Source organism: Danio rerio, chromosome 3, assembly GCF_052040795.2.
Source record: "Danio rerio strain M-AB ecotype USA chromosome 3, GRCz13ab, whole genome shotgun sequence".
In the NCBI taxonomy this organism is placed as follows: Eukaryota; Metazoa; Chordata; class Actinopteri; order Cypriniformes; family Danionidae; genus Danio; species Danio rerio.
The window spans coordinates 10,995,052-11,017,405 of record NC_141023.1 but is presented as its reverse complement, the minus strand read 5'-3'; the positions used below and the strand labels follow the sequence as shown (position 1 = coordinate 11,017,405).

Below are 22,354 nucleotides of genomic sequence, written 5' to 3'. Positions count from 1 at the left end.
TTGCATAAAAAAAGAGCAGTGTGCTGCATCTTTTTGCTGCTTGGCACTGTATTCACTATACACTTGGTGCCGGAGCGCGTGACATCGGGCATGGACTTTTCTAAATTACTGCACAGAGCACCTATAAAATGAACTATTCATTGGTGTAGGTTTTCTTTTAGGAGTTAAAGTGCAATGTTGATTGACAGGGACTTGGCTTCATTAATCAAAACATGATCTAGGTCCAGTTGCTTTGCAGAAGGTGAAAGGTTTTCGACCTTTACAACCCTTGCATCTGTTTGCCTTCCTAACCTTCCTTTTTAGCCACATCAAAATGCCTTGCAGGTGACAAGTTTCCTTTCGTTGCATATTGATATTTATTTTATTTAATGACATGGTTAAATAAATGATCTAAAATCTGGTTCATTATAAAGAATTACCTCTCTCTTTAGGTTAAAGTTGCCATATCACAGGTTTTAATGCAATTCCAACCCAATCAATCCAAACAATCTCAAAAATACAAGTTCCAAATGGATGAAACACCATATTGACAAGCCGTTAACTAAGACTTTTAACACAATAAACTCCCAATTATCTGCTTAATAATAGTGAGTAAGTAGTTTGGGTAAGGTATTGAGTTTAGAGATGTAGAATAAGATCATCCTTTATAAGTACTAATGAACAGCCAGTATTGTATGAATATGCAGGCAATAAGCTAGTTGTTAGTACTTAAACTAAAGCATTAACTAGTGTAAAAGATCTATAGTTCTCCCCCTACTATATATAACATTTTACCTTGGAAAACAATGAATTAGCTTCTGATTAGTAGTTAGTGAGGAAGTAGTTGGCTTTAGGTATCAGGTGGGATTTGGGATGTCGAATAAATATTATGTTTTATAAGTCCTAAACAGCCAGTATAGTATTAAAAGGCAGGTAATAAGCCAGTAATCAGAATTTAAACTAAAGTATTACTTTTTTCTTGGCTTGATGAGCATTTTAAGCATCTATATCAGTGGTTCTCAAACTTTTTTCATCAAGTACCACCGTAATGAGCAGTATTGAAATATGGTTGCGTAGTAGGCCCAGTAAAGCAGCTATAACTTAATACAGTAAAAAAACGAGGCAGATTAATTCCTATTAATAAGAATATTATTGTCAGCCACTTTAAACATTATAGTTTGAACATTAACCCTGCACTGTGCTTACATGTAAAAAAAAAAAAAAAGTCAACAATTAAATTAAAATGTGCTTTTATTATGCTTTTTATTATTATTATGTGCTTTTCATTTTATTAAAATGATAGATTACTTTTCTTAAAAAGTAAAAAAAAAACTCCTGTACTACTGCAAAGTAATAACATAGTAGCCTATTTATCAACACCTAGAAATATAGGCTATTTGTCATCATATTTATGTTTACATTTTTAAATATATGTAGCTTGTACATATGACATATTTGATGCCTCCTCGTACCACTAGAAGGAAGCCCGCATACCAGTAGTGGCACACGTACCACAGTTTGAGTACCACTGATCTATATAGTTTTCCCACCACTATATCTAACTGTTTACCTCGGAAACCAACAAATATTGGCTTCTAAATAGTAGTAAGTTAGGAAACAGTTGGGTTTATGTATTGGGTTTTGGGATGTAGAATTAATTCATCCACTACAAGTACTAATAAACAGCCAGTATAGGATTAATAGGCAGGTAATAAGCGAGTTGTTTGTACTTAAAATTAAATCTTAACTAGTGTTAAAGTGTTACAAATCTATAGTTTTTCCTCCACTATATATAACATTTTACTTTGGAAAACAACAAATTAGCTTCTTATTAATGGTTAGGAAGGAGGTAGTTGGGTTTAGGTCTCATGTGGGAATAAGGATGTAATAAGTAATAGGAAGTAATAAGCAGCCAGTAAATTATTACAAGGCAGGTAATTAGCCAGTAGTTAGTATTTTAACTAAAGTACTTTTATTTTTTCTTTGCTTGTTGAGCATTTTAAGCACTTATAGAGATTTCTCCCATTATATATAACCTTTTTACCACAGAAAACAACTAATTATACTTATTAGTAATAGTGACTAAGGAAGTAGTTGGGTTCAGGTATTAGGTGGGATTAGGGATGCTATTTGAAATACAACATTTGAATATGTTTGTAAAAAAAAAGCCACATTGTACAATGCTATGATGTTATGTAGTTTCAAAAATGTGGAAAAAGCCAACGTGTGTGTCTTTATGAGCACAAATACAGCATATGGGCTCTTATATGCTGTTGTGTCATCACTCATATTGCAAGTCATATCTCTCCGGCCCCTCATTTGGGATGTTTTTCATGAACTGACCCCCATGACAAACTAATTGAATAGCCCTGATCTATAGAGCTTTTTTTCCCCACTGTATATAACTTTTTATACCTTGGAAAGTTCCCGTGGCTGTTAAAAGTTATTTCTGGACCCCCATCATTACTATCGAAGAACCTTTCAATGTGAAAGTGAACCTTAGAGGAAGTGCTCCCTGTTGGCTGTGCACTTGATATGGGTTCTCTCAGCAGCGAGTGAGTAAGGGCTCTCCCCGCCTTTCAGCAATGTAGTACAGCAGGCATGTGGAGCCCCTGCTCTTTAGGGACTTCCCTCTGCTAGGAATTGTGGGACGGGAGGCCAAATGCTTATTCCATAAAAAGGCCAATGCGATGCGGCTTTACAGAAACGAGTCATGTTTTCAATCCTCGGCTCCATTTGACGTTCGTAACTCTGATACCCCTGTGGATTTACCACACGGATATGATCCTGGGTCTCGGGTTCAGAAATGTGTCACACAAGGCTTTGATATTTCGTGTCATGCTAATAAAAGCTTTGAAGTAACAAGCTAAAAACAGCCCACAAGATCTTCTGTTAAAAAGTCCGGTTGTCTGTACTCTATTGATTTTTTTTTTTGTGTGTGTTGTTGATGCGTGCCAAATTATGCCGGAGACTTATTTAATCTTAGTTAGCTGCTAATTTTGGAAGCTCAGAATCATTTCTGTGATTGACAGATGAAGGCCAGTGAGGCTCCGCCCCCTCCCCTGGTTCTTTCTGAGCCGTGACCCATTGTGGAGCTATTTCTGTCATCAAGCGAGACCAGAACCTTGGCACCTGTTGCTATTCATGTCTCTCAGTGATTGGCCATGAAAGATGGATGGAGAGAGAGAGAGAGAAAGAGGGAGGGGTTGAATATTATAAATAATTTAAATATAGATGTATGTATTAATATATGCAGATTTTTATTTTATAATTTGTTTCTGTCCTGATTTCATGCCCTGTCTCTCTCTATTTTGCTCTTGTCCATCTATCCGTCCATCCACATATCCATCAATCTGTTCATCCATCTAACTTATCCATCCATCTGTTTTTTTATCCATTTCAACAGCGATCTATTATATTTATCCGTTAATTAAATTCTGTCTGTCGTTCTATCTCTCCTCTGTTCTATGTGTCCATCCTTCTATCTGTCTGTCATTCTATCCGTTTGTCGGTCTATCAATCTATCTATCTGTCTGTCTGTCTGTCTGTCTGTCTGTCTGTCTGTCTGTCTATCTATCTATCTATCTATATCTGTCTGTCTGTCATTCTATCATTCTATCCATCCATCCATCCATCTGTTTTTTTATCATTCTATGTATCTGTTCTGCCTGTCCATCCATCCATCATTCTATCTATCATCTATCTATCGTTCTATCCATCCATCCATTTTTTTATCGTTCTATGTATGTCGTTCTATCATTCTGTCTATCCATCCATCAATGCATTTTTTCATCGTTCTAAGTATCTGTCGCTCTATCCATCTATCTATCGTTCTATCCATTCATCCATCCATTTTTTTATCGTTCTGTGTATGTCGTTCTAGCTATCTATCCATCTATCCATCCATCCATCCATCCGTTTTTTTATCATTCTATATATCTGTTGTTCCATGCATCCATCCATCCATTTTTTTATCATTCTATGCATTTGTTGTTCTATCATTCTATCGTTCTGTCTATATGTTGATCGTTCTATTGTTCCATCCATCCAATCATTTTTATGGATGTGTTTTATAATTGTATAAATATATATTTTGTATAGGTGTTTTTTTTCAGATTTTTAAAAAATTTCCATATTTTCAAATAATTGTATCTCTGACAAACATCGTTCTATTATAGGAAACACACAATGGAAAGCTTATTAATTCAGCTTTAAGAAAAACTTAAGAAAACTTTTCTTTTTTTAATTGACCCATACATTTTAAATCAGAATTATTAAACCCCCTTTGAATTAATTTTTCTTTTTTTAAATATTTCCCAATTGATTTTTAACAGAGCAAGGAAATTTTCACAGTGTCTAATAATATTTTTTTTCTTCTGGAGAAAGTCTTAGTTTTTTTATTTTGGCTAAAACAAAAGCAGGTGAAAAAAGGTCAAAATTATTAGCCCCTTTAAGCTATTTTTTAAAACCAGAACAAACCATCAATATACAATAACTTGCCTAATTACCCTAACCTGCCTAGTTAAACTAATTAACCTAGTTAAGCCTTTAAATGTCACTTTAAGCTGTACAGAAGTGTCTTGAAAAATACCTAGTCAATTATTATTTACTCATCATGGCAAAGAGAAAATAAATCAGTTATTAGAAATGAGTTATTAAAAATATTATGTTTAGAAATGTGCTGAAAACAAATCCTCTCTCTGTTAAACAGAAATTAGGGAAAAAATAAACTAATTAAATAAAACTAATTAAATTAAAAAAATTAACCCCTCAATAATTTAGAGGGGTTAATAATTCTGACTGCAATTATGAATAAAGAAATAAAGTTCACATATGATAAATATACATTTTGTCTACACTCAAAAAATGACACTTGCTGTTTGTTCAAACTACTTATTTAAATTGAGCTGAAACAAGACAACTCTTGAGTTTTTTGGGGGGGCAACTTAATTGTTCTTTGTTCAATCCACCTAAAAATGTGAAAACTAATAAGTTAACTCCTTCATGTTGTCCCAACACAAATTGATTGTGTGGAAGTGGAACTCAGCAATTGTTTTACAGTGTATCATTAATTTTCAGTACAATTTAATAACCTTGATTTGAATGCTATATTATACATTTTGTAATCTCATGTGCATCCTTAACTATATTAATAATGCAAAACTGTTTCAGAATTTTAGGTGATATTCAGCAAAGTTTAGCTGCTGTGTAATTAAATTCATTGAATCCCCAAAAGCACTGTTGTTCATCTGGAAATCCCCTGGCCCTCAGTAAAGGTTGTGTGCATCTCTCCTGAGCTGCCGGTAAATCCTGCGGGTTCAGACGGGCTCAAGGCTCGCCTCCCTAATCATGTTCACATTAATTCAATTTGCCTCCTGCATCTGCCAGCAGAACATGATCAGGGCCGAAGGAAAGCCAAACTGTGAGCCACCGCACCGTATTAGCTCATCTGTGTGATAGAAAATGAGCCACATTTGTTGTATTCATTGCTTAGTGCCCTGTCAGAGGTCTAAACAATCACCTGCCGCTTTTCAAGAGTCTCCATCTGTGTTTATGCAATGAATCGCTGTCATAAACACCGAGCAAGCCAAGAGATTTCTTAAATAGACTATTATATAAACATTTTCACGGTTAGCAGATGGTATTAAAGTACCACTGGAATCAAAGCATAATTTTTTTTCCTTAAAGTCTGTGTGAAATCAATATTTATTTTGCTAGCGCACATTGTTGTTCTTCAGGTAAGTTAAGCCATTGAAAAAAAAAAACAATTGTTTTGGTAATCATCAATCAAAACATGAGCATTTACTTCTGCGTTTGGAGTGGGGAGTCCTTCTGATGATGTCAATTTAACGTCTTCAGCCACAATATTCTTAGCTATGCCTAGGCCCACACGGAATCTGCGCGCGCAGAATTCCGCAGATTTTCCGCAGATTTCTGGAGATTTTTAGCCCATTATTAATTCTATTTATTTTAATTTATTTATTTAAATGTGTAAATATGAATTTATTCAGTTTTTATTCAGTATTTATTACTTTTTATTTAATATATTAAGGTTTTAGTTATGATACTCCACTGGATACTCCCAAAATAATACCGCAGAAATCCGCAGATTTTTACCAAAATTCTCCACAGAAATAGCAAAAAACATCCGCAGATTCCATCTGGCCCGGCCCATGCCCCTTGTACCGTTAGTTTGCTACAAGCGAATGATGCGCAAAAAGAAAGCCCCAACCCAACTCAATATTCCGTTTCAGTTGGAAGTACATCAACTTACTCAAATAAAAGTCTCCGCAACATCCTGTTCACGATGACTTTATGTTATCTATAAGCTAGTGTGCTAATAAACTGACAACGTTCACATTTCAAAGAAATAAACATTTAAGATTTGTCTGCGGTTTCTACCACTAAACATCAATGTTTTATGACATCACCGGGCACTTTAGCATCTCATAAGATCTCCTGACCAATCAAAGGCTGTCTGCTATCTGGCTGTCTGCCTACTACTAGAAATCAGTCAACTATTGACATGCAACCAGGCGTTCATAAAAAGAGTCTAATCAATATTTTATATACAAGTCAGAATTATTAGCCCCCCTGTTTAATTTTTCCCCCAATTTCTGTTTAAGGGAGAGAAGATATTTTCAACGCATTTTTAAACATAATAGTTTTAAAAATTAATTTCTAATAACTGTTTTATTTGATCTTTTATTCAGATATTTTTCAGATCACTTCTATACAGCTTAAAGTGACATTTTAAAGACTTAACTAGGTTAATTAGTTTAACTAGGCTGGTTTGGGTAATTAGACAAGTTATTGTAAAACGATGATTTGTTCTGGAGACTATCGAAAAACAATTTAGCTTAAAGGGGCTGATAATTTTTACCTTAAAATGGTTTTTAAAAATGAAAAACTGCTTTTATTCTAGCCGAAATAAAACAAAAGACTTTTAGACTCCAGAAGAAAAAAACATTATCAGACATAGTGTGAAAATTCCCTTGCTCTGTTTAACATCATTTGGGAAAAAAAGAAAAACAAATTCAAAGGGGGGCTAATAATTCTGACTCCAACTGTATATATATTAATATGTATAATTGGCATTAGCCGGTACCTTGGATAAAAAAAAAAAAAAAAAAAAAAAAAAAATATATATATATATATATATATATATATATATATATATATATATATATATATATATATATATATATATATATATATATATAGTGATTACTACTCTAAATATATTCTTTTTAAATGTCTGGGTAAAAACAGGGTTTCTGCAGGTTTCACCATGTCAAGTTAAAGACCATTATCAATAAAATTTCAGACTTTCACAGGTCAAAACACTAATAATTTTTTGTAATAACAAATTGGATGGATTTTTTGTCGGTCTTGGGTAACTATAATAGTCGAGCTTTAAATAGGAAAATTATCAAAACTCTTTGATTCAATGATCAAGCTAAGCTAAAAGTGTTCTCACCAGACACAAAGACTGGCTGAATGGGCTCAAAAAGGGTTAAACTCAACTGTTTAACTCTAGAAGAGATGTCAAATGAGCCTATTTGCAAACAAAAAGTAGTGTTCCTGAAACTGTTACACACAATTACAATTATCTATATGGTGAATGGCACATTCAGACAGTGTAAATCAGAGCTATTCAATTAGTTTGTCATGGGGGCCGGTTCATGAAAAGCATCCCAAAAGAAGGGTCGGAGAGATTTGACTTGCAATATGAGTGATGACATAACTGCACATAAGAGACCATACGCTGTATTTTTTCTCCCACGTTGGCTTTTTCTACATTAAAGTGTTAATATATTCTATTTTGAAACTACTTAACATCAGTGCATTGTACAATAGGATTTTGTTTTTTCTTTTACATTCAAATGTTGTATTTCAGAGCACAACAAAAGCAGTGCATTGCTGAAATAGGCTTCTTCTACATTCAGACACATTCATATGTTATGTTTTGAACTGCATAACAATTATAGATCCAACAATTATGGATTTTGGTTGTACGATTATATAGTCTGAAGAATAATCATGGTTTCACTGTTATCACGTCTAATGTAAATGTACATTTTATATGGGGTTAGCAGCTATTTAGATTAACTGTTGTTGCCATCTGCGTTCATGTAGGGCTGCTCGATTTTAGGAAAAATCATAATCACGATTATTTTGGTCATAATTGTAATCACGATTATTCCAAACGATTATTAGTTTAAGTCAAAATTATTAGCACTCTTGAGAATTTTTTAAAAATAAATATTTCCCAAATGATGTTTAACAGAGCAAGGAATTTTAACAGTATTTCCTCTAATATTTTTCTTCTGGAGAAAGCCTTATTTGTTTTGTTTTGGCTAGAATAAAAGCAAATTTAAATATTTTGAAACCTCTTTTAAGATCAATATTATTAGCCCCTTTAGGCAATATATATATATATATATATATATATATATATATATATATATATATATATATATATATATATATATATATATATATATATATATATATATATTTTATTTTTTTATTTATTTTTTTTTTTTGATTGTCTGCAGAAGAAACTGTTATATAATGACTTGCCTAATTACCCTAGTTAAGCTTTTGAATCACACTTTGAATTTAAATGTTTGTATTTAAAAAAAATCTACTAAAATATAATGAGCTGTCATCATAGCAAAGATAAAATTAATCGGTTATTAGAAATGAATTATTAAAACTATTATATTCAGAAATCTTCTTTCCATTAAACAGAAATTGGGGGAAAAGGTTGCTAATATTCAGGAGGGCTAATAATTCTGACTTCAACTGCATATATTATTTTCCTCCCTGCAAAGGAAAGAGAAATAAATACAATAGAATAAAAATACGAAACAAACTGTGCTTTTAGCATCTTCACCGTAAGAAAAACACATTAGCTACAAAAGTCTTCAGTCAAGAGCAGAGAGGGATTTTCTCGTTGTTTTATTCATCATGATAAAACAGGCGGCAGCTGTGCTCTGTCACTTTAATGGTTTCGCTTTCACTTGTCTTTTGATCCTCAACTCGTTTGTTTATTACAAAATGAGGGTTAATATGAATAATCACTAAACACCGCGTTTTGACACCTATTTGAACATTAAAGCGCTCACGTTAATGACTTTAGATGTGTGGGCTCTCTGCTCGTCACAATGTGCGAATAAGACCAAGTGCAGACCGCATGCTTCTGACTGTCTGCGCGCCGCACACACAAGCATTTAAGAGCAACAAGTGAGGACAACTGGACAGGGGACGGTAAATAATGGAATAATCGTTTATCTCGATTAATGGTTTTTCATAATCGTTAGAAGCCGTAATCGAAATTGGATTTTCGATTAATTGCAGAGCCCTACGTTGATGCATACATAATCATTTTAATAATAATTCGTCATATCTTTTGTTGACATTGCACTGAAAGGCACGCACAACTCTCACCATGAGATCAGATGTTTTCTACTGCTTACGCTGGAAAGAGGCAAGCCTGTTGCTCCGCTTGTGCGCGCATATTGTCATCTATTCTTACAGTAGAAGTAATAAACTTGCAAGCGGATAAGACGTGATATGAGAACGGCCGCTGCTATAGTTAATCCAGTGTGCATGCACATTAGCCTCGGTGTACAAGCTTGGAACTTTAAACTAGCGCACAGTTGGCAACTTGGCATAACTTTGTTAAATTGCAGCAGTTTCGTTTCGTTCCGTGCATTAGAAATGCGGCTAAGAGACTTACCGATTAATTAACTGTAATTAAAGTGCAGTAAATAGTTTAATCGGAATCGTTGCATCTTTATTGACTGAACATAAACATAGAAAGTTGACTAAAATACTCGTAATATCAGAAAATTTCAGAGGTTTTGACATCTGAACTCTATACAAGCATGCTTTTCATTATGGTGAATGCTATACACACTCCCTTATAGTTCACACACACATGTATTTTAAAGCAGAAAGAAACAGACAGGCTCAGCATTGCCAAAACAAACTGTAACTGTATCCGAAATCGCCTTTATACTCTTAAATATTGCACAATTTAAGAGAGCAGCCATTTGTAGTGGTGTCCGAAAAAGTGGATTCAACAATAAGGCTAACATCGGACAAAGCTGCGCATTTCAAGGCCCTTCAGGGGGTCTTTAGACCATGTTTCCTCCATGCATATGCCCAGTAAGCGTCCGGTGGCATTCCAGCAGGATGAGCTCCGGCAGCAGCTGTGTTTTTTCCAAAGCCTCTGTTGCTAGGCGACAGGCTCATTGGATGTCCAGGACAGATGCTGCTTTCTGGCGCGTTTGTCCTTCCAGCACACACAGGGTTAACATTCAAGTTAACCCCCATAGACGGACAGCATGCCTGACTGTGACCTGTAGTGGAGATGTGTGTAGTGGTGTTGGTGTTATATTAGTGATGGAGAAAGCTGCTGTTGGGACAGGTGTTTCATAGTTTTTATGCTGCGATTTGGTATGGTAATTTGCACCATGAGGCCAGAAAAATGATTTCGTATCATTGACCAATCAAGACCAATCAATCATGTGTAACTCTTTAAAACATACCTGTCAATATTTGGATGTGAAAATAAGGGATAAACCCACCATGATAAGGGATATCTCCCAAACCACTCCTAAAACAATCCCCAAATTACTTAATATGTTCTTCTGGAGCTATTTCATTGTAAATAAACAGTTAAACAGTGAGTAATATGTTTTATTATTATTATTTACAAAAGACAAAATAAATAGCATACATTAGCTGCAAATAAAACAGTTTATGTTATTAAAATTAATAGCCATTATAAAGAAATAGAATCAAGTTATCAAATCTCAATCTTTTCTTCACTGTATAACTTACACATTTTGATTAAAGAGCAACGAATGAATCTCATTTATTTGGATTTTTTTGTTGTTGATTACAGTAAATAACAGAGGTGTCACTTTAAAAATGCACACCTCTAAAAAAAAAAAAAGCATTTGATTGCTTTCCTAAATGTTTATGCTCATTTAGGACAAAATTTGCTGTGTTTGGAAAACAAAAACTCCACCAAGATCGACATCTTTAGATGTGATTATTATTAATTATGTGTATATGTCTGTTTAAACCATGGACTGTAAAAAATAGGTTCAAACATGAACCCAGACTCGCGTGTACAGAATCCATTTGGGAAACAGCATCTATTTATCACTATGGAGTACGTCAGCTGACAGTCACGCACTGCTACATGACTGTTTTGAGGATTGGAGGGGCAACAGCATCTGTAATGGAAAGGAAGAGTATCTTGCCGCTTTTATATTTTATTTCGAAGTGTTTTCATGCCTAAATAAAACAAAAGCACCGAACAGACTCACGTTTAAGAGCAAGGGGTGGCCCCTGGTGGTTTGGCGGTATGGGATGCGTATGAGGAGAATCGGCTCTTTAGTGTTTATTGTCACTCTTCAGAGAAAGGAAAGAAATACGGTAAAATGCCATTACGGGTTGATAGTGGGATAGATCTGTAAAATATAGGAGAATCCCGGGAAAAACAAGAGGGTTGACAGGAATGCTTTAAAATAGACTTATAGTAACTTTAATAACAAAAGATATTATATAATTTAAAAATATGCATGTTAGGAAAGGTGTACTATACAGCCATCAAACTTGCAAGTATTTTTTAATTTGTTGTGCACACAGTTGTTTTCATAATCAGCCTTCGGCAAACTTTACAGTAAAACATTTTTATCATTTGGTGGCTATATTTAATGCTTACTAGTGCTGTGTTATGTAAATATACAGTTAGGTCCATAAATATTGGGACATCGACACCATTCTAACATTTTTGGCCAACACAATGGATTTGAAGTGAAGTGAACAAGATGTGATTTAAATTGAGGATGTTAACATTCAAATCAGGTGAACGCTGCAGGAATTGCAACAGTTTGCATACATGCTTCCCACTTGTTAAGGGTCCAAAGTAATTGGACAGAATAATAATCATAAATTAAACTTCAAGGCCTAATGTCAAGTTTAAAGACTTTAAAAGAAAACAGACATTAAGCAAATGAGTTGTTTACATATTTACAGTCTATAAACACACAAATAGAAATATATTTCATTTATTTATTTTCTTTTCGGCTTAGTCCCTTTATTAATCTGGGGTCGCCACAGCAGAATGAACCGCCAACTTATCTAGCACATGTTTTACGCAGCGGATGCCCTTTTCAGCCGCAACCCATCTCTGGGAAAAAATATATTTCGGAGGATGCAGCCTCTAAAATAAGACAGCTTTTGACATACACCTTTTCAGTTTCAGGTTTCTTCTCAATTTTGCGTGGAGATTATTTAGTCGACTAGCCGCTGTAAACGGAGCAATCCGGCAGAATGACAAAGAAAGCAGATCCTGATTCTGATCATGATCCCTTGTGCGTGCATTTGAAATGCTGATTGGCTCACAGAAAGAACCTTATCCGCTTGTTAAGTGTGACGTCACGCGAAGCGGCTTCCGGGTCCAAGCGCTCTATTCAACTGTATGGGGAGACTCATGAAATGGTAATTATAAACGTTTACAAAGCGATTTAATACTTTCGAAAATCCTGATTGCAGTATATATCTCCATGCCTAATATCCGATGGCCAGAAAGTGATTAATTTTTTTATAAATTGTTAAAATTTTGATATTTGTGATGCAGCAAGCCCAGGGATTGTTGTGTACACTATGACTTTATATAAAATTAATTTTAATGTGTAATTTTAAAAGTGATTATAAACAAATAGTTTCCCAACTCAAATGAATGGTGGCTTGGACCCGGAAACAGTATACATACGTCACCAACATGTCACCACTTAACAAGCGGATAGAGCCAAGCTAGAGGTAGACTTTGTAGATAAAACCTTTTAGTTTTTAAAATAAATGTCTAAAAATGTAAACAACTTGTTTAAAAAAAACATCATGTATTGTAAATAAGTTGTCATTTTATACGAATATGCAAAATGTCAGATAAAACCTGATAATTCTAACATGACGATTTATTTATTTACTTACTTATTCATTCATTCATTCATTATTTGGATTTTGTTCAGACTCTTTTTTTTTTTTTTTTTTTACATAATTAATCTTCCATTGCCAAAACTTTTCATTATAGTTTACATATCATTTTGCATTAATATGATGGTATACAGTGTATCACCAAAATCCCTTTAAGGCAAGTCATTTCACTTGGCGGCCATCTTTGAAACGCCGCTCGGGCATTCTGTTTGAATGGGGAAACATCAAATTCTCCAAAACTGCTTGCCAAGCTTACGATTGAATTTCATATTAGGAATCACCAGTAAAATTAAACAACTGTCTCTTTAGTTTCATTTCTAAACATCCAAATAACACAAAATCTGCAGAAACTCACATCTGGTCCAAGTCCCTCCCCCAGAGTATCATCAGTCTATAGCGGGACTGCCCAAACTCGATCCTGGAGGGCAGGTGTCCAACTAAACACACCTGAACCAGCTAATCAGACTCTTTCTAGGTGTACTAGAAACTTCCAGGCAGGTGTGTTGAAGGAAGTCGTAGCTAAACTATGCAGGACACCGGCCCTCTAGAATCGAGTTTGGACACCCCTGGTATATAGCAATTGACGATTGGCTCCTGTGCTAGTATGCAGGGCTTTTTTCACCATATTGACAGTTAAACTTTTCCAAAAAGATACGAGTAACATGTCTTGTGTATACTTTGGTATTACCTATTTGAGTAGACTATTAGTTACCCAACTGAGGCCTTTTCTTCTTCAGCACATTAGCAATTATTAGCGGAAACCCCAGATTGTTCACAGTTCACCCATTTAAACTGCACACCTCGTCGCTAACCTTTGGCTGTTTTAGCGCCATGCTGAGCTCAACATTACAGCGCTGTATTTTTAGCAGCTTGACTTGGCTGCCGTCGGCTGAGCACTCTTACGCTTTAACCAGCGCGTTGTGTAATCGCAACAGGCCCGAGAGCACCATCTGCTCCTCGCTCCTCTCCAGCGCAGGAGATCAACAATATGGCCTTTCCTCAACAGGCTGGAGAAAGAAAAAAAAGTGTGTGAAACGCTTCACTGGGAATCTGACCGCGGCGAGTCACTGTAAAGTCTACAGAAGTTGAAATGTATATTTAAACAATATATAACAAAGGAGAAGCTTGGAAAACGTGAAGTAACGTTGTTGTATTAGACATGGAAAACTATGCTCTTGACAGCATTGGATACTTGCTTTTATGGATAAATGAATAGATTAGTGGAGAAATAGATAGATCGTTGGATAAATGGATGGAAAAACAGATGAATGGATATGTTTGATATATAAGAAAGATGAGCAGACGAATGGATGGTGAAACAGATGGTAAAAATGAATGGAAGAAAAGAGATAGATAGATAGATGGATGGATGGATGGATGGATGGATGGATGGATGGATGGATGGATGGATGGATGGATGGATGGATAGATAGATTTAATAAATGGATAAATAGGTGGATGGATTGATGGATGAATTGATAGATAGATAGATAGATAGATAGATAGATAGATAGATAGATAGATAGATAGATAGATAGATAGATAGATAGATAGATAGATAGATAGATAGATAGATAGATAGATAGATAGATAGATAGATAGATAGATAGATTTAATGAATGGATAAATAAGCGGATGGATGAATTGATGGATGGAAAAAGATGGATGGATGAATGGATAGATAGATATATGGATAGAATGAATAGATTTGATTATTGGATAAATGGTTATATTGTTGGATAAATTGATGGGGAAAACAAATGGATGGATAAGTTTGAAGAATGGATGATAAAACATGGAGATAGATTTAATGAATGGATAAATGGGTGGATGGATGGATGGATGGATGGATGGATGGATGGATAGAAAAAGATGGATGGATAGATGGATATATTGTTGGATAAATTTATGGGGATATTTGGGGATATATGGGGATAGATAGATAGATAGATAGATAGATAGATAGATAGATAGATAGATAGATAGATAGATAGATAGATAGATAGATAGATAGATAGATAGATAGATAGATAGATAGATAGATAGATGGATGGATGGATGGATGGATGGATGGATGGATGGATGGATGGATGGATGGATGGATAGATAGATAGATAGATAGATAGATAGATATAATGAATGGATAAATAGGCAGATTGATGGATGGAAAAAGATGGATAGATAGATAGATAGATAGATAGATAGATAGATAGATAGATAGATAGATAGATAGATAGATAGATAGATAGATAGATAGATAGATAGATAGATAGATAGATAGATGGATATATTTGATTATTGGATAAATGGATAGATTGTTGGATTGATGGAAAAACAGCTAGATGAATATGAAAGATAGACGGTTGGATGGAAAAACAGATAAAAAGAAATGGATGGATGAAAAGACAGATGGATGAAAAGTAGATAAACAGATTTAATGAATGGATAAATTGTGAATGGAGGAAAAACAGATGCATAAATTGGATGGATTGATAGATGGATGTATAGATTTAATGAATGGATAGAGGGATAAGGTAGATGGATGTGTGAATGGATGGAAAACAGATGAATAGATGTATAGATTTATAGATTTAATGGAAGGATAAATGTATAAGTTAGATGGATGGATAATGGATGGATGGAAAAACAGATAGAACGAAATGGATTAGTGAAAAGACAGATGTATAGATAGATACATAGATCAAACAATGGATGGCTGATTAATTGAATGAATAGATAGGTGGATGGATGGATGAAAAGACAGACATTTATGTGAATGAATGAATGAATGAATGAATGAATGAATAGACCAGCTTTTGAGTGGTTGGTCAGGCAGATAGAGAGAGATACACATTTATGTACATCTAACTAATGTAAGAAAATAAATCAGAGAGTCAGTCAGTGATCTCTGAGTCTGAGCTGAACTCATGTGTCCTGTAGATGTAAACAGACGCTGCTGGCCCACATTCACAGATGGATTTTACATTTGTGCTGATGCAGGTTGATTTAGCACATATTACTTGAGCTGTTAGTTATTTCTGTCAGCAGCCGACCAGGAAGACTAATGCATGCCTAAGCCAGATTCAGATGTGCAAATACATGCCAGCGGACACCCGAGAACAAAATAAATACAGTGTTTAGCTGCATGAACCACTAGGGGGATTGTGGGAACGGATGACAGATGCTTGCACACCAGAAGTGCTTCTAGAGCTTTCCAGGCAAGCTTGATTCACACTGGTTTGTTTTGCAGAGTCAATGGTGCCTTGCATTGAATTTAGCGAATTTTGTTGATAATGAAATGATTTTGTTCGCTGGTACCTTTTAAAGTTTTACTACAATTATTACAACTCAAAATTTTATATTCAAATGATGCAAAGCTTAATTTGAAAATGTTCGGTGTCACCCAATCCTTCAGAAATCCTTAGAATTATAATAATTCGAGGATTAATATCAATTTCTTATCAATGAAAATAGTTTTGCTGTTTCATATTGTTGGTAAGATTGTGATACATTTTTTATCTTTGCTAAAACATTCAAAATTTGCTACAAAAGTAAACAAAAGTAAAACATTCTGAATGTATTCACTGGTGTTTTTAATCAGTTTAATGCGTCCTTGCTGAATTATTATTATTATTATTATTATTATTTATTTATTTAAAAAACATGATAGCAAAACATGAGTGACATGTTAAACATTCTAGCCATATGCTAAAAATTCTAGCAACATATTCATGCTAGTGATGTTAAAACATTACCTATGTGCTTAGCAGCATAAAACAATATAATAATAATAATAATAATAACAAACATGTCAGTCGTGCTAAAATCTGAAAAATGTAAACATGTTAAACTTTTGCTAACAACATGTTGAATATGCTGAAACATGTAAATGTATGCTAGCAATGTGTTGTCCATTTTAGAAAGATGCTAACAACATGTTAAATAAGTTAGGATTAAGCTTGCAACATGTTAGACTCATGCTACGTGTTACTTACAACCAATTTAATGCATCTTTGCTGAAAAAAGTATTTTAGCTATGTGTTGCTAGCAAACATGTTAATTTATGCTCGCAGTGTGATGTCCATGCTGCAAAAAGGTTAGTCGTACGAAAACATATAAAATGTGTCAGCGACATGATAACCATGTAAGAATCATACTAACAACACATTGAATATGCTGAAACATGCTAAAAACATGTAAGTTAATGCTAGCAGTGTGTTGACCACATTAGAAAAATGTTAAATGGTGCTAACAATATGTTAAATAAGCTATAATCAAGCTAGCAACCTGTTAGACTCATGCTACACATTGCTTACAATCAATTTAATGCATCTTTGCTGAAAGAAAGGTATTTTAGCCATGTGTTGCTAGCAAACATGTTAATTTAGGCTAGCAGTGTGATGTCCATGTTTTAAAGATGTTAATCGTGGTAAAACATTAAAGATGTGTCAGTGACATAATAAACATGTTAGACTCATGCTAACAACACGTTGAATTTGCTGAAATATGGCAAAAACTAGCAGTGTGTTGACCATATTAGAAAAATGCTAAATAGTGATAATAAAACGTTAAATATGCGAGAATTAAGCTAGCAACATGTTAGACACATGCTACATATTGCTTAATCAATTTAATGCATCTTTGCTAAAAGAAAAATAGCCATGTGTTGCTAACAAACATGTTTGTCTATACTAGCAGTGTGATGAACATGTTGAAAAAATGTTAGTTGTGCTAAAACATGTATCAGCAGCATGATAAGCATGTTAGACGCATGCTAACAACACATGGAATATGCTAACACATTTTAAAACATATAAATGCATGCTAGCAGTGTGTTGATCATATTGGAAAGATGCTAAATGATGCTAACAACATGGTAAATGTTAGAATAAAGCTAACAACATGTTGTATTTATGCTGCAAATTTCTCACAATCAATTTAATGCATCTTTGCTGAAAGAAAAATATTTAGTCATGTGTTGCTAATAAACATGCTAGCATTGTGATGTTTTACCACGACTAACATCTTTGCAACATAGACATAACAGATGTGACATGATAAACATGTAAGACTCATGCTTACAACACATGGAGTATACTGAAACATGTAAATGCATGCTAGCACCATAGTGTTGACCATATAAAAACATGCTAAATTATGCTAACAACATGTTAAATAACTTAGAATTAAGCTAGCAACATGTTAGACTCAGTTTAAAAACATGCTAGCAAAACATGAGTGACATGCTTGTAGCCATGTTTCATGCTAGCAATTTGATGTTCATGTTGGAAACATGTTTGACATCCTAAAACATAAACAATATGCTACCAACATGATAGCCCCATGCTAGCAACCCTTTGAGCAAAGTAAACATCTAAATTCATCGTTGAACTGAACCAGAAAGAATACTGAAACATCTTAAATATAGTAAAATCATTTTAGCAACACAACGAGCATGATAATACATGCTAACAATGTGTTAATCATATTAGAAATGTTTGCCATGTGTTAAATTTACTACCAATATATATGTTAGTTATAAAGAAACCAGTTGTGTTAAGAATATGCTATTTTATAATGCAAAAAAAAGCTAATTTGCCAAATTAGCCAAAAGAATGAATTAGTTTTGATCAATAAATAGCTAAATGTTAGCAACTGTCATTCTGCGGTTTGTCTTTGTAGGCTACATGTAGTAATAAAATGCTGAGCATGTGACAATATCCAATTAGTTTTGTTAATGACCATTTCCATAGTTAGCATTAGCTTGTTAGGAAACCAGGAAGTCCCTCATACACGCCAACATGCTTATGAAGCCAAGGCCGCACTGCACTTGACCAGCATTTGCTGCTATATTTAGCTTTGATACTCTAAAATAAGACAGATCAGATTGATACTGTCAAAACCAAATTGAGCTGTCAGGTTAAACAGGAAGCGTAATGGATGTCGCTGTGTTTTCCTCGTCTCCTTTCTCTGAAAGAGACATGGTGCTGCTGTTACATGAGGAATGAATGGCAGAGATGCTAAATATAAATGTGGAGACACCATGTCTTCCCATTAGGCTCCATTTATGTCTTCGGTCCTGATAACAGCAGCCTGGCAGGAACACCCCGAGGCATTGTGGGTAAATATCTGTGAACAACGGGTAAGATTGTCGCATGAATATCAATAGTGTGACATTATTAGTATAACCATTCCCTGATGAGGAGTGCGCCAGACAAATGTTGACGGTAAATAATTGTGTTCATAAGCGCTAGGATGAGGAAAGCTTTACTTTTATTTGTTATTGCTCATGTCAGCTTGCTTATGAATTACATCCCAAAATCGACATGGTCACGAAACATATTTTAAATACGCACTGATCGAATATGAGCAAATGAATATGAGGTAAAAAGTGCAGTGCTTCTTTTATTTATGAATTTGCATATTAGCTTACCAAGTAGTAGCAAAACCCTTGGTTAATTTGTGGCTAGCACGGAGTAGCTACAAAAAAGTTTTGTTTTCATTTAATTTGTTTAAAAGCCAAGGTTCATTTAGTTTAGGGAAGCTAAAACATGCTAGCAATGTTTTCAAATATGTTTAAAAAAATTTAAACTAACTACCCTGCTGAAAAATCCAGCTAAAACCAACCTAGGCTGGTTGGCTGGTTTTAGCTGGTTGACCAGCCTGGTTTTAGAGGGGTTTTGGCCATTTCCAGGCTGGTTTCCAGTCATTTCCAGCCTGGTCTTAACTGGTCAGGCTGGAAAATGACCAGCCAAATCCAGCTAAAACCAGCTTGACCAGCCTGGTTTAAGCTGGATATAGCTGATTTTGGCTGGACTCCCAGCTTGGCTAGGCTGGTCAAGCTGGTTTTAGCTGGTCATCTCCCAGCCTGACCAGCTAAGACCAGTATGGAAATGGCTGGAAACCAGCCTGGAAATGGCCTGGAAATGGCCAAAACCTCTCTAAAACCAGTCTCCTCTCTAAAATTCTCGACCAGCTAAAACCAGCCAACCAGCCTAGGCTGGTTTAAGCTGGATTTTTCAGCAGGGTAGCGATGCTAAAATAAACAAAAATGAACATGTTAGTCATGCAATGTCAAAGAAGAAATAAGAGGATTTATATTTATGTTTGCATAGTGTTACATACTATCAACATATAACAGTGTACCAGCAGGTAAAATCTTCAAAACATGTTCTTAGCGCAAAGAGCTTAGAATGACCAAGAGGCGACACTCTAGTGTAATTTGGGAAACAGCCACTAGAGGGCGAGGCGGCCATCAGAATGAAAACTCCAATAGAACAACAGCATATTACAAGTCTGTAAAATGAACTATTAAAAGTGCTGATGATTGTGATAATAAGTGTTGTATTGTCGTCTTTCAGGTTGTATCTTAGCTTTAATGCGCTTTTTAAATAGATAAATAAAAAACAAAGCAGCTGCTTGTCATCGCGAAAGTAATGAGATCCAATGGACGGCCGATCACTTTCACTCCAAAATGGCAGTATCCATGGCTGTTGCTGGGCGCTGCTGTTGCAATGGAACGTTCTATTGAGTGTCGCCTCTTGGTCATTCTAAGCTCTTTGCTTAGCGTGTAAAAACATTTTAGCGACATGTTATTTCATGACAACAATTTGTTATTGGTATAGGCTGATGACTGATCAAGTGGATATACAGTAGGTCACGATATGGTTAAACAGCACAGTCTTATGTCCTGTCATGGCGACTTTAACTGGTGTCTCTTTGATTTCTCCTCAGAGGACGAAGTCGTTCTGGATTCCATCCTGAGAGACAGATCTCACATCGAGGAAACACTGAGGCTCGCGGCCGATGAGAAAGCTGGAGATTATGCTGGTGAGCACATTAATGATTGATGTGGCGTAACACGCGTAAAATATACACTAAATATAAAAATAGATAACTATTTGTAAATACAAATATATAATAAATATAAAAGTCACCTAATATTTATAAATGCAAATATATATAATACATATTAAACTAAAAGCACAGTACAGAAGCGTCTGAGGTGGCAAAATGTATATTAAAGTAACTGTAATTGTTTTGTTTTTTGAAATTACAATCACTCAAAGCATTGAACTGATGTCAAAACTAGTGAAATTAGTGAACAAAAAACAACTATTAAAAATAGCATGATACATATGTTATTTTATTTTACAATCACCCTAGTACTGATGCCAAATTAAGAGCCGATCACACCGAACGCGCTTTTCAATTCCAAAAACGTGTGACGCGCCACTCTGACCTTTTATTTTGACCAGAAAAAAAGTGCGGTGCGATTTTAATGTTGCTACGAAATGACTGGTGACAGCTGCGTATTGTGCGCGAGTGTTGCTGTTGAAATTAATATAATTTTAAAAATGTATAGTATTTTAATATTCAAGATTTGTGATTTTATACAGCACCGGATAACTCAACTCAGCAACCACAAGTCTCTCCTCCATTCTCAAAAGTCTCTGTAGTCGTCTTGACTACACACTCTGCAGGCAGGTCAGCGGAAACAAAATATAAATAAACAAATAAATATATTTATTTTATATTTATTTATTTATTTGTATTTTATTTGACAATCACTCTGCTCTCAGTTGATTGGAAAATGACAAAGACGCGACTGACATAACTTGCTTTTTCCACTCAGAGTTGACTTTTTCAACTGCGAGTGCACAGCACGCATCGGCAAAAACAAGAAGTGTAGCAGGAAGTTAAAACACATGGCGCGCAGGGCACATAAACAGCGTGCAAAACACTGGTTGCTGTTAGTAAATCATTTATAAAAGGTGTCTTGCAACGCATAAAAAAAAAACATGCTCAGTGTGATTGGCCCCTTAAACTACTTTAAAAAAATACAACAAATATTTAATTTCATTTATTAGTTTTTTATTTAATTGTATTTTACTTTACAATCACTGTAGTACTGATGCTAAAATTAAAACTACCTGAAAAATACTGCATTTTTTAATTTAGTTTATTTATTTTATATTTATTTATTTAATTGTATTTTATTTTACAATCACTGTTTTACTGATGCCAAAACTAAAACTCCTTAAAAATACAACAAATGTTTAATTTAATTTAATTCTGTCTTTATTTTATTTTATTTTATTTTATTTTGCAATCACCGTAGTACTGATGCCAAAAACTCTCTAAAAATACAACAAATTTTAATTTAATAAATCAATTAATTTTATTTTATTGTTATTTTTTTTAATTTTATTTTACAATCAGCATAGTGCTGATGCCAAAACAAAAACTACTTAAAAATAAAACCAATGTTTAATTCAATTACATTTATCTTATTTTATTTTACTCACTGTAAATACAATTTACAATCAATGTTGTACTGATGCTAAAACTA

General features: G+C 34.4%; 1 protein-coding gene across 5 annotated transcripts in view; it reads left to right on the top strand.

Annotated features, from left to right (window-relative positions):
• Positions 1–22,354, top strand: part of srlb (sarcalumenin b) — a 67,065-nt gene that overhangs the window by 17,339 nt on the left and 27,372 nt on the right. For all 5 annotated transcript variants that reach the window (XM_087242606.1, XM_087242605.1, XM_087242607.1 and 2 more), the window contains 1 exon segment: positions 20,737–20,832. Coding sequence is in view for 2 of the 5 variants with exons in the window: in XM_087242604.1 (XP_087098730.1) it covers positions 20,737–20,832 (96 nt within the window). In the remaining 3 variants the exon portion in view is untranslated.